Consider the following 13,890-nt stretch of genomic DNA (forward strand, 5'->3'; position numbering starts at 1 on the left):
CAAATGGGAACCTAATTTGTGTTTCTGCTGGTGAACACTCCTGCTGGCAAAAAAGGGAGAAAATTTATATTCTCAAGATCACCCAGCCTGTAACAGGGAGACAAGAGAGTCTACCTTTCCTTAGGATTGGGAGTGTGGGAGACAAAGAAGTGATCCTTAGAATTAAAAGGCCATAAAAGAAAAAGAAGGATGTGCAAGTCTTGCTTGCACAAGACATCTGAAATCAAACCATAAAAAAATTACTTCTGCAGGAAAATACTGTTTCTTTTCAGTGCCATCCACTGTGTTGTTGATGGCTGTTGAGGCTGCCAAGCTGCAAATATTGAGATCCCTTTTTTATCTTTAAACCTGCAGCTGAATTGGGGGGATGAGGAGTGAGACCATTTCCCACCCCACCTCACTGCCCATCATACATACATCACACCCTCCAAGTGTCCCTATTTTCCAGGGACAATCCCGGATTTACAGACATAGTCCCAGTTTCTGATTTGATCCCGGAATGTCCCACTTTTCCTTAGGACGTTCTTATTTTCATTGGAGAAATATTGGAGGATATGGAGTTACCCAACCCGTGAGCAGTCTGAAGGCAGCCCTATATAGGGAAGGTTTTTTTTTAATGTTTAATGCTTTATTGTGTTTTTATATATGTTAAAAGCTGTCCAGAGTGGCTGGGGCCTCCCAGTGAGATGGGCAAGGCATAAATAGTAAATTATTATTATTATTATTATTATTGAATAGGATGTCCCTATTTTCATTGGGGAAATGTTGGAAGGTATGCATATGTATGTAATTTTATTTGTATGCTGCTGTTCCACAGCTCAAACCATGCTCAAGGTGGCTTATAACTCCGACATAACAAAAGTAGTTGTGAATAAGAAATAAAAGATTAAAAACAAGGGAAATTATTTTATGAGTGTTATGCTGTTTCTGCGATGTTCTACTATGTTTCATTATGTTATGTTTATTGTTTGCAAGCCACTTTGGAATTCATTTGAATGAAAAGCGGCATAGAAATACTATAAACCAAATCAAATCAAATTTAGGAGTCACGTTTAAGTGAAATTCGTACGGATCAATACATACCCTTGCAGTAAAATCCACAGCAGCACCACGATTTAGAAGCAGCGTAGCTACGTTAATATTTCCATAGTGGGCAGCAATATGCAGAGGAGTGAAGCCGCTCTGAAATAAAGAAACAACAACAACAACAACACACAGCAAGATATAAATATTTTTTCCCCATAGGTCTTCCATCAGCTCCTAAAATGGATGTCTTGCAGCCCAGGCAGAGTCCAATCAGCAGAATGTAGTCTAGGGACACAGTAGACATTCTATTTTAATGTTCAGTACTACTTTATGGCTTGTTTGAAGACAATGAATAAAAATATACTCAGTAGAAGTGAAAAAAATTACTATGCCTATTCTGGGAGAATAAGAGCAGGATAAGATGTCTAGCTATTGTAAAAAGAATCTATCGAAGTAAGTTAATGAAAATGAAAATATTATCCTTCACTTAATTGGTAAATCAGTTTCTCATGGGAAATATCTACTTGTTATCAGTATCTTCTTATTCTTGCAACTTTAACATCACAGAGCTTTCTTGCAGAAATTCAGATGAAGTCACTTGATAATAATTGCTGAATAGACTTCATAAATTCAAAGCAGATGCAAATTAAAACAACATCAAAGTCCATTTTAAAAAGAGATTAATGTGACTTAAAAAAAGAAAAAGAGGGCTCCTTCTATAAAAGATCAACCCCCCCACTGTGAGCAATCAAACTGGGTTAATATTATGAGATCCCCAACTCTAATTAGAAAGCGTCTAGCCAACCAGATAGTTTCAGCGACTTGTTTTCATATTTCAGACATTTTTTTAATAATAATAATAATAACAATAATAAAAAATTTCTCTTCTTGAAACAGTGCTAAAACATGCAGCAATTCAACCAGTCCCCGCAATGTGTGGAACCTCAGAAGGAACTTGACGCATTTCTAAAACCATCAGCAAGCCTCTTTAGCCATGCTAGCTGTCACTGCCTCAACTTGAAAAGTGTTTACACATTTCTGAATTGCCCAGAAGAACCAGCACCTTCCTCCTACCCCCCCCTTTTGTTGACACTGACAGTAAAGTGTCATGCAAGAGCCTAAAGGAACTAAGTCCTGGATGCAAAGGTGTGTCAGGGATGTCTGCAGCTCTTGACACAGCTGATTAAAAAAAAAACCATGCACATTTTATATGGCATTGGAAACCCGGGCGCTTTCCTCTTGCGCAAAATTACCCTTTTCGGCTGTGACAATTAGTTCCAAAGGAAGCTTGCTTGTACGCCTTTATGAACGCTCGTTTCAGCTGCAGAAAGCCCTGGTAAATAACTAAAACTACATTCTGCTCTAGCACATGCCACTTTTTGTTGAATCTAAAGCAGGTACTCTACTCCTCTAAGAAGGCAATGCAGAGAAGAGAAGGAAGGAATGACGCAGCAGCAGCAGCTCTACATTGTGGGAAAGTGATGATGCACATATATTTATATATTTATAGATATATAATATATTTTCATATATACCTCAGTTGTTCTATTCACCATCATCTAGGTTAACACATTTGGAAGCAAAGAAGGGGGAGAAAATGAACGGTTAGTTCTCTACCGGTGATAATGGATGCAGAAAGCTTTGTGACCGCTGTGTGGACACGACAATGAAAGCACAAATAGGCACAGAAGGAAAGCGAGGCTGAATGGCAGGCTATTTCCCCCCCCACCCCCAACGTGAATGAGGTTTCATCGTTTCCCCCCATGGTAAAAACAGAGATTCAGAAACCCCGCTTTTTCCATGTCAGCCTTCAAGTCTATGACCTGGTTTGCATGATCAAATCCTGGCTTAATAAGCTCAGATATGCATGAGCTCCATGCAACTGCCCATGCAGCAACTTCACTTCCACTTTGCTCCTCCTTCTGCAGGAGCATGGAAACTAAATGGGAATCTGCAGATTCTATAGATTCCCCTCCACACCTGGAAATTATTTAACAGCATCCAAACAAGGTAGGATTTTTAAGCCAATTGTAAACTGTAGCTCCATGTCCTGAAAGCTTTTGCAGAAGCCATTAACCACAGTTTCCCAGTTTGCACAAAACAGGAAGCTATAATTAATTGTGACTTCCTGACTCGTCTTTCCACTTGTGCAACAGGAGAAACGAAGCAGCAGTGAAGAGTCTGTGGGTGGGTGCACAGAGCTAATGCATATCTGAAGGCTTATTAAAGCATGGTTTGATTGTCCGGATGCAGCCTCTGCCGACCTTTAAAGAAGAAAACTAAACACAGTTATTGCTTCCGTACTGCAGCGAATGATATACATCAAAGTCCTTCTCTGAGTTCAGTCTTTCTGCCACACTCTGATCTAAGCTCCAGTGTGATCAAGAAACAGAACCCAGGACATCAGTAACAACCAATTTGCCATTTAATTATTCTATCACAGTTGCAGATACTAGCATTTGGCTCAGATATAGACCAACATGTTTCTTCCCCTTCACAAGAGAAAGTACTGAATGAAAAGTAGGCCTTTGCCCCTTGTGATCCACCAAGCCAAAAAGCCTGTCATTTGATCATGGTGGCCTGCTATAACACTTGATAAATCTCTTGGTTCTGATAAATCTCTTGGTTCTGTTGCATTCCCAGAGCTGATAAAACAGTCATGGCTGCTGGGCTAACATTGCCTTGGTAAATCGCATGTGGTGCAGGTCCAACTTGCAACGGTGCTAAATGAAACTGCAGCCGTAAAACCTAGAAAAGACTTAGGCTACTCTCAATTTGTTAACACAGAGAAGCAGAGATACTATATGCATCACTCAATCTGTTGTTGTTTCTTCTTCTTCTTCAGGAAAAAACAAGAGCTGCTACTAACCTTGGACTCCACATCTGCATTGTGGTCATTCTGCAGCAACAATGCAGCTGCCTTGGTGTCGTCCTTGCGTGCAGCAATGTGGAGAGCAGGAAGACGGACTTTCCCCTTCGTGTCATTTTCAAGCAACAAGGAAACCACCTGGTCATGGCCCTGTTGAAGAGCTACGGCCAATGGCGTGAATCCATCCTACCAGACAACAACAATAAGCAGCAGACATGTCTTTAAGGAACTCAATTTAATGTTGCAATGTTGTTGTTGTTTTGTACTTAATAGGCAAAGCTATGTGTAAGCTAACATCGGTGTTTGGCATTAGTGATGGACTGGTTGAGAGTGAACAAACTGAAATAAAGTTCATACAAGAAAGAGATGCTGATTCTTAGGAGGCCTAACAGTCCAGGGACAAGATGGCAGCCTGTTCTGGATAGAGCTGCATTCTCCTTTAAAAATAAATAAACCAATACTTGGGAATACTCCTGGACCCAACCTTGTTCTTAGGTACTCAGGTAGTGACTGTAGCCAGGATTACTTTTGCACACATGGAGAAAGTGTGCCAGCTGGGCCTAATCCTTGAAAGCTCAGACTTGCCCCTGCATTAGTTGCATCTCAGATGGATTACTGTAATGCACTATGGATCTGCCCTTGAAAATAACTTGGAGACTCTAACTGATTTGAATGAGCTTTAGTTCCTGCTATTGCTAAATTTCATTTGCTGATATGTTAAGCTCTGGTTCTTTGCATTCTTAAACATCAATGCTGACTTTATACTGGTAATTATGTTTTGATTATGGATTATCTGTGGATGTCTCTGGTACTGCACCAGACAAGAGCTTCCAATGTGGCTAATTTCTCCTGGAGTTTGTGCACACCTCTAATGTTTTCATTTATTTCATATGAAGGAGTGGTGCTATGTTGTACTTCCACATTTCAATATATTTAACGCTTTGGCAAAGAAAGTATAAAATGAACATTTACCTCTGTGGCAAGGCTCTGGCTTGCCCCATTATCAAGAAGAAACTTAACCACTTCCAGATGATTTTCTTGGGCTGCCATATATAATGGCGTGAAGCCATTCTGAAAAAGAAAAACATAATAGTATAACTTTTATTTGGAAACCTAAAGTTTTGATCAAGTGACCATTGTAGTCTTCTTAGAATCATCTAGGCATAGTTAGACGTGCAACAGAATGGGATGGCAGAGTCCTGATTTGGCAGAAAAGATTTTACCAGTTCAGGCTGCAGGTGATGGATCACATTTCTGAATGCTCACCAGTGTGGAAAACTTCTTTCCTGTTGTGCTGCCTTTTTTACTTTCAGGGAGTGTTATCTGTGGTAAAGTGGGATTATAAATAAATAGCAGGTCAACAGGAGAAGCACAGTTGTCATTCAGACAACATATGGTTAGTCCTACATATGGTGAACTGAGACATGTCACCTTCAAACCCTGGTTTTAAAAGACAGCTTATTTCCCTAAACTGTAGTTAAGATTAACCACAGTTTTAAGTTTGGACATGGTGATAAACTGTGGTTAATTAAAACAGAAGTAAAAACTTCTAATCTCCTTCTTGAGGCTACTCTAGAGAAGGAGAGGAAAGTGGGGCAGGTGCACAAACCTAAGGTTTATGTATTTAACACTAAGACACAATTTATTATAGAGTTGGACAGAGGGCTTTTAGGCCATCTGGTTCAAGGCTCTGCTCCTTGCAGGAAATTCCGAGCTACAGCACCCCAAACAGGTGGCTGTTCATCTATTTAGTGCTACATCCAAACCAGATCTATATTTAAAAGCATTATTTTGTTTTGTGAAGGCTTCCTGTATACTCCTCCATGTCGCCAGTGCTGACTCAGCAACCTTGGCCCGGCTACTGAGTTCTGGGGGAAAGAGTCAATGCCTTGGAAATGCAAGGTCAGCTTCAGGAAATAACGCTTACGATTCTTCTCATCCCTCTCTGCTGACTTCAGTAAATGGTCCACCGTCTATGCTTCCCAAAGGAGTGTGAAACAACTGGCATTGCAATGAGATTAGATTGCTAATCTGTAGATTAGTCCTAGCTATAGGGCTGTTGTACACATTACACAGAGGGAGACCTGGGACTGCCATTGAGAGTACGCCCCAAAGTTGTTCATCACATGTGCAAACTGCATTATTTGAAATGTATGAAATTGCCCCGTGGAAAAGAGTGTTGTGAGTCATAAGGGCTCATCATCTAAAGGAGAGGAAGCCCCAGTGGAACTTCCTCCTCTGTGGAGGAAGGAGTGTTCGTTTCCTACAAACAGGCTCCTCCTGTTCTCCATAAGGCAATGTACTGCCCAGTTATCAGCTGACATGCTCCAGGATCATTTTGAAAACTCAGCATAGGTTTCCAATTAGCCAGATGGGCAGGAGGTCTTCAGCTGTTCCTAGTCAGCTGGAAGACAGCTGGCAAAATTGAACGTGGTGTCCAACTGGAAAAAAGAACTGGGCAAATCCAAAGGCGCATTTTAAATAGAAATGTCACAGAACTGTGTTCTTTGCCAGTGTAACTTCAGCCATTAAAAAAGAAAGAAAGACAAAATCTCCCACAGCCAATGAAAATAATCTCTGCTTGAGTGGGTTATTTAGGTTTCCCCTCAGCTAAAAATAAAATAAAATGTTAGGAACTAGAGATGTTTGGTCAAGACTTTGCAGTCAGGAGACCTGTGGCGTTGGTAGGCTTTATCTCTGTGTCAGTATTTATTTTAATACTATCTTGTTAATTTTATAATATCTTTTAGGCTGTTGAGATGTTTAAATATTACTATTATTATTAATTGTATTTCTATACCAGCCTTCATCCAAGGAACACAGGGCAGTTTGCAACGTAACAATGGAAGAATGCATGACATAGTAACAAGCAGTTTTAAAGTGGTTTGGAACACGGAATTATCATCATCATCATCATTATTTATCACATTTCTATACCACCTTTCATCTGAAGATCACAGGGCTATTTACAATAAAAAGAAAAATACAGACCATAGTAACCAACAAAAACACAACCCCTCCCACAACCTCAAAGGCCACAGATTGTTTAATTAGCTAAAGGCCTTGGAGAAGAGGAATGTTTTTGCCTGGCACCTAAAAATATGTAACAAAGGCGCCAGATGATCTTCCCTAGGGAGAGCATTCCACAAGTGGGGAGCCACTGCAGAAAAGGCCCTTTCTTGTGTTGCCACCTTCTAGATCTTTCACAGAGAGGGGCCTCAGATGATGAGCGCAGGGATAGTTCATGGGTTAATGTCTATTTTTATTTTATTAACTACCTTGTGAGCTGTTAGAATTCCTGCTCCATGACTGCAGTCATAGGATTGTTGTCTATCACATGACAGTGTATGTTTTGACTCCACAGAGTGGGAAGTGATGAAGACAGGATGTTTGTGTTACAGTGTGAAGTGGGACTATTGTCCTTTGTTCTTTTTCTCTTTGCTGTGTGATGCTAGAGAGAGAGGGAGCCATGATGCAGTGCTCCGTGTGTGTTGATATGTAAATAAAGTAGATTAGCCAAAATGCTGAGTTCTGTCACGCGAACTGCACAGACTCTGCGGATCCCTAAATGTGCCGGTGTCTGTTGGCATTGGTCGCTGTGATGTTTGGGCTGAAGCAAGCTTTTGAAGCTCCTGAACGAATGGCCAGGAGGGAGAGAACATGCCAGTCGAGCATGTGTCTCTACCAGGGTCCTACTCGAGTGTAGGAAGAGCTCCTGGTTCAGGCCAGAAGGCACAATAGAAATTATTGACACTACAAACCTTGCCCTCTTTTCCCATACTGCCCCATGTTGGACATGTTGAAACGAACCAGACCAGGGGTAGCCAAAGTGGGGCCCTCGAGATGTTCTTGGACTCTAACTCCCATCATCCCCAGCCAGCATGGCCCATGCTCAGGGATGACGGGAGCTGCAGCCCACCAACATCCGGAGGGCACCATGTTGGCTAACCCTTCACCAGGCCATTCACATTGATAGCCCTTCTGTTACTTAGCTTGATATATGCAGCAGCCTGCTCCTACCCAGGTCTATGGTAGGAAAGCTACTCATAGCGCAAAGAGGAGTACCTAGTTGGGAGGTTAAGAAGTGTTTAAGCCTCTGGACCAAATTGGGGGCAGGGATGCTCTTTAGGTGGCAACGTGTATTTAATAACTTCGTGACATGCTACATTTGGTGGCCATCCTCGTTCTACTGAGTGAGGCCAAGGACTTCTGTCCAGATAGCACTGTTGAGAGAGGCATGGTGAATGGGGTCCTGGGAAAGAACAGGACACTGTGAGCTGTGGCGCTGGAAACCTGGTGCCTCATGCTACACCTAATTACAGCAAAAGCACATCGTGTGCAGGCCAGTGTGGCATGGGAAGTCAACACTCCCCTGGAACAAGGCTGCCCAAGATGAACCACAAAATGGCATCCTCCCACCCTCCCTGCCAGGGAAGAAGGGGTGAGTGAAGATCTACATCAGGACCTGCTGACTCTGAGGATTCCACTGCCTCAGGCAGTTCCCTCATCTTGCCTCATGGGTGGAGCCTCTCCACGCCCTGCTCTCCACATGTGGAGGAAACAGTCATGGCCAAGCATGAATGACCCATTCTGAGGGAACATGCAATCCCCATCCCAGGAATCACCCCATGCTCCAAACTCTGCAAACAGAAAAAGGTCAAATTGACCTTGGGCAATTCAGAATCTTTTCATCCTATCCATATAAGGAATATAAAACGGAAGGTGTGTGTGTGTGTGTACATATAAGTTACAGAGTACTAAAGCAGCGCAGAAGAAACATTATTTCAAAACACATTATTTTAAACCTTCCTTTTCACAAGCCTGCCATCAAAACATTGGGTGGAGATAGGATTCTTATTTCATTATGGCAGGATAAGCACATTTACTATGGCAGGCTTTATTTCAAGGGGGATTTCAGTTTGGCATTTTCACTAACATTGCAAAGGAACTGTGAACCACAACCCCTTTCAGAATGCAAGCAGGCCCAGGGATCCTCCCCTGTTCTGCTTTTATCATCAGCCATTCCAGCCATGTAGCAATGCAGTTTGGATGATGCTGGAGGGCAGACCTTAAGCAAGAAGGTGAAATGTATGACTGTGCTCTGTGTCACTGGACATTTTATACACAGCAACACACGATGACCAGCATTCATCTCATTGGTCAACTGTACAGAAAGTTGATGGAAATGTACTTTGAGAAGGGACTTTATTCCTCCTAGGCAACAGAGACTGAATTTTGGAGGAGAAAGACAGCATTAATTGAGCACTGCTTTCTTAAGAGCCTGAAGTAGACCTGAACCCAAAGTACTCTCTTCTCTCAACCTTTTCGGCAGCACAAAGAGAAAGAGAGCGGGGGTTCCGTTTTCCAATTATTATTTCCCCACAACTTCTGACCTGTGTTTGGACAGTTATGCTAGAAAGCTGGTGTTGCTTTAATAGTTAGAATGTCAGCCTAGGACTGGGTAGACCCAGGTTCAACTCTCCCCACAGCCAAGGAGCTCATTGGGAGATCTTGGGCCTGTCACTATATGTCAGCCTGGAAGTCAACACAAAGCTGTTCAGATTGTTCCTGGAGAGTGATTGGGAGCAGGCCTGGGCTCAATCTGCCACACCCATGCCTTCTCCTATTCCTTTCACCATGAAAATAAGTCAGGGTTTAATCTTTCAAGTTCAGGAGAGATGTTGCCTTCTGACAAGAGCAGTTAATTTCTGTGAGGAGATATGGGGAGGTCATGCACAAGGACCTGACCTACTCCTGACTTCTCCTTAGGTACAACATGGATGGAGGCAACGTCTGAAAAGGGCACAAGTTTGATTGCAAGGAATGAGTTTGTACAAATCACTCTGCCCAATAATTTATTCCAAATGTTAATTCTTGGAAAGCTATCAGACATAAAAGATTAATGTTATCATGTTGTGGGGGGGGGTTTCAAAAAAATAAAAAAAGGAAGGAAGGAAGGAAGGAAAGAAGGAAAGGAAAGGAGGGAAAAGACAGACTGCATGTAAACCCACATCAGCCTTTGAGCTCTAAGCAAAGCAATTTTACCTGTGACTGTGCATTGACATTGGCCCCGCTCGTAACCAGCACTTTCACCACTTCGGTTTGCCCAGCCAGAGATGCTATGTGCAGAGCTGTGTTTCCTTTCTGAAATGAGATAAGGGGACAGAATGTGAAACATGCCTAATGAACTCCAGTAGCATATGCAGCAGGAAGACATGGCAGAACTTGTCAATCGAGTAACAGGCTCTGTGTTCGATGTCCAGGGATATTACTGGGGTCTTGCAAATTATTTTGGCAGTGTCCCCATTAGAAATTTAGGCTGCTGCAGTTCATAACTCATCGTACTACCTAACTGTTTTAGAGTTAAATCATTTTAATACATATCAAGAAAAAATGGCTTAAGATATTATAAATACAATAATTTAAATATTACAAGCTAAATCATTGGTGCTTGGAAAAACCTGTAGAGTGATGAGGGCTACTTGAAATATGCATTACGAGACTGCAGCTAATCTGCATGGTTTTATTTGGATTTCACTGACATAATTCCCATACTGAGATACAAAAGTTGAATTATGTGGAAGACAGAATTATAGATCATTGTACAACAAGTCAAACTTTCCAGAATTCCTTCTTCCTTAGTGCAGCTATGAAAAGTAAAAGATATATGTTCACTTTTCCATATGATCAGCGTTATCCAGGAGTGAATAATTTTTTGGACCAAGAACCACATCACCAAAGTGGAAAGATTTTTTTTTTTAAAAAAAAAAGATGTTAAAAAAAACCTTACGCAAACCTTAGGGATCAGTCAATTAGAACAATAAGTCCTTTTCCCCCCTCAGTGGCCAGAGTCAGCACCTACCACTTGAATTTGCAGATTGAGAGAACAATGCCTTTGGCATGCTAAGTGTTTTTTCTACCAAGGATCTATCTATCCAACCCTAATCACTGACTATATGGAAAGTGGGCCTGTAAGTGAAGGACGACTCATTCCCTGACGGGAATTTGCCTATATATTTGTCATCTGTATGACAGGAGATTTCACACACAAAAAATTACATCACACCTTCCCCTACAGCTCCTGACGTTTAAGGCCTTATTGTCTGCATTCAATTGGCCAACACTTTGTGAGTGAGGAATCTGTGTAGGAAAACAGCAGGACACTTAGATATCAGCTAACAGACCTTTGTTGCTGCATCCACATTGGCACCTCTCTGTATCAGTTCTGAAACAACTTCTACGTGGCCTTCTTTGGAGGCGAGATGGAGAGCGTTCAACCCATTCTGATAAAAACAAAAAGGAATGGGAAAGGTTGGTGCAGGGTGCCCAGAACAACACACAATATGTCAAGAGGCCTAAAAGGTCACATTCCGACACGATGAGAGCTTGCGGAAAGGAAATAAAGAAAGCTATTCTCAAACCCATTTTCTAATTAATTGCTTCTATGAAGCAATACATATTTCAAAGTGGTAAGCTACCTTGTAGTTGGAACACGCTACAAATCGATTCTAACAAGCATCCTTTGGACAATACAATTACAACCACCTCTTTTTTGCACAGTATGATGTGCCCTGATGCTGCAGTATTAAGCAAGAGCCAGACTTCAGCTAGACTTACTTCCTTGAATGTTAGAGCTTTTTCTTTCATGAAATCAGAACTTAATGCAAAGCTTTACTCCTATGTGCAGTTCCTCACATGAGAGTTAAGCCCCAGTGGACTTAGTAGGTCTTACTTCTAAAGTAGACATGAACAGAATAGCACCATTGACTTATCTTACTTTGTTTTTTCCTTTCTACTTCCATCCTTTCTCCCTTCTGTTCTGCATATATTAGTTCGTGAGCCATTTTGGCAGGAACCTATTTACACTTTGTACAGTGCTTATGTAAGTTGAAAGAATAATTATGATGATGTAATGATCCACATACTTCCATTTCCTTAAACTTTAGGACTATACCAAATGACGGCTGAAGTAGGTGCAAATGTAAACGAGTAAGAATTCAAACCAAAACACTTGTTAATCAAATACTTATACAACCTGATTGCAGATGTTGATGTCCACTCCACTTTTTAAGTAGTCAAGAGCCTTTTCTAAGTTGCCCGCCCGGGCAGCTCGTAGGTAACTTGCATTGGTGTCAGACTGCAAGAGAAGAAAAAGAGGAAATAAGACATTTAAAATCCTGAACACAAGGCACAAACTAAGTGAAGCTGACATATCAATTGCACGTTGTGCTTTTTAACTGGAAACATTCACACACTGAACCAAAATAATCTACATTCTGCATGAGGATAATTCGCATTCGCCAATTCAATAATATATTTTATTTACAATATTTTTTCTTAAGCCAGTATTTTTTAATAATAATTTAAAAATCCCCCCTTGTCAGATGGCATCAGTATAGATCAGATCCAGCCCAATTGCATGTTGCACATGATGGCATTCCCAACACACATTAGTAATGCTTGCATATATATAACAAGTTTTATTATTATTAACTGCTCAGCTTGCTATCTACGTGAAATACTTTTGTTATATAAAAGTCTGTGATGTAGAATTGTGCATACTCTATAAATTGTACACACTCCAGCCTTAGTACTAGCATTCTGATGGACTCCATCTCCCATCAGTCCCAGACAGCATAACCAACAGCTAGAGATGATGGAAATTGCAGTCCACCAACATCTGAAAGGCACTAGTTTGGCTATTCCTTCTCTACAGAAGAAATCTACAGAAACAGTCTGTGTGGCTTGAGGTCACAGCATGCCTTAATGTGTGTACATGGAAAGGTTGGGGAGACATATCTGCATTAGTCTGAGAAAGTAAAGAGTGAACAAGTGTGATTAAGGTAGCCTGGGTATGAAAAGGGATGTCCAAGGATTCCACTGCAAATGGACGATAATGCAAAATTCCCTCCATACCCTTGTTAGCTCAGAAATGGAGGCACTTGGAGCGAAAGCAATCAGCATGAGTTCTTAGTGGATTTTTTGAAAGTCCATAAATTATGTACAATTAACTATGCATCTTGGTAAACATGCAGTGCAATATAACTTTAAAAATATATATTCATATTTACTAGTTATCTCCTCTCTGCTCCCTGTAGATTTGTAAAAGGCTCATTCCTTTCCCAATTCAATTTCCCACAGAACAGCAGCCCTCAAAATGCTCACACATTTACACAAAGTAAAATGAGAACCTAAAAGTAAACACCGTAATTTTTTTATCATTTCTCTTAAGACCTGTTCAGGCATTATGCTTGAACAGGAGATATAAACTCATATAGGAGGCACTGGGCTTTGTATGCCAACCTCACCCCCCAACACCCCCATATGTACACCAGTCTCTTCCTGACCATCCGATGATGATCAGGAAAGGTCTGCAGTGGTGCACTATCCACGTTTGCTCGGCTTCAATTCATGTTCAAGTGAACCCGTGCAGACAGCCCCCTACAAACCTTCCATACTCGACACTGGAAGGTTAGGGACTATGAGGGCAGGATAGCCATGTGTTTCTCCATGCTCCCTATGCGAGCTATTTTCAGATCAGGCACAACACCTGGATACAGCTTTGTGATTGCTTTTAAGCTATAAATCACCTTTGGTTCCTTGACAGAAAGGAGATGTCTTTCGGTGACTTTTGCCCAGTGCCAGCACAATTACCCAGCAATCACTATTATCGCTACACAAGCCACATATGACTAATAGCTATTTGGGGTTTCAGTGCTGGATTTCATACAGAGACTTCGACATCACAGGTTCCCCCTGCTGGGAAAGAACTACAAGCAAAAACAATTTGGCTGATTATGAAGTTGGCCTCTCACTTCTAGACTTCTCAAGTAGCCAACTGCTCCCTCACAAGACTCTATTCTATCAAGTAACCATTACCAGGGGTCTAAAAAGCATGTGAGCTCTAGATTCTGTTGCCAAGGCACCTGCCAAATTTGGGCAGCTTCTGTCCACAAGCTATCAGGTTTTGTGCAGGGGTGCCCCCAGCTTCCCCC

The 13,890-nt window shown here is 41.5% G+C and overlaps 1 protein-coding gene across 18 annotated transcripts in view; it reads right to left on the reverse strand.

Moving 5' to 3' along the window:
• Positions 1-13,890, reverse strand: part of ANK3 (ankyrin 3) — a 388,986-nt gene that overhangs the window by 126,987 nt on the left and 248,109 nt on the right. For 7 of the 18 annotated variants that reach the window (XM_079975564.1, XM_079975557.1, XM_079975547.1 and 4 more), the window contains exons 2-7: positions 11,931-12,032; positions 11,080-11,178; positions 9,941-10,039; positions 4,868-4,966; positions 3,896-4,081; positions 1,084-1,182 (exon numbers count right to left, since the gene is read on the reverse strand). In XM_079975564.1, coding sequence (XP_079831690.1) covers positions 1,084-1,182; positions 3,896-4,081; positions 4,868-4,966; positions 9,941-10,039; positions 11,080-11,178; positions 11,931-12,032 — 684 coding nt within the window. Of the gene's footprint in view, positions 1-1,083; positions 1,183-2,561; positions 2,586-3,895; positions 4,082-4,867; positions 4,967-5,161; positions 5,219-9,940; positions 10,040-11,079; positions 11,179-11,930; positions 12,033-13,890 lie in introns of all 18 variants that reach the window. The other 11 variants (XM_079975546.1, XM_079975542.1, XM_079975545.1 and 8 more) reach the window with 2 other exon arrangements.

This window comes from Podarcis cretensis (genome assembly GCF_951804945.1).
Source record: "Podarcis cretensis genome assembly, chromosome: 5".
In the NCBI taxonomy this organism is placed as follows: domain Eukaryota; kingdom Metazoa; phylum Chordata; class Lepidosauria; order Squamata; family Lacertidae; genus Podarcis; species Podarcis cretensis.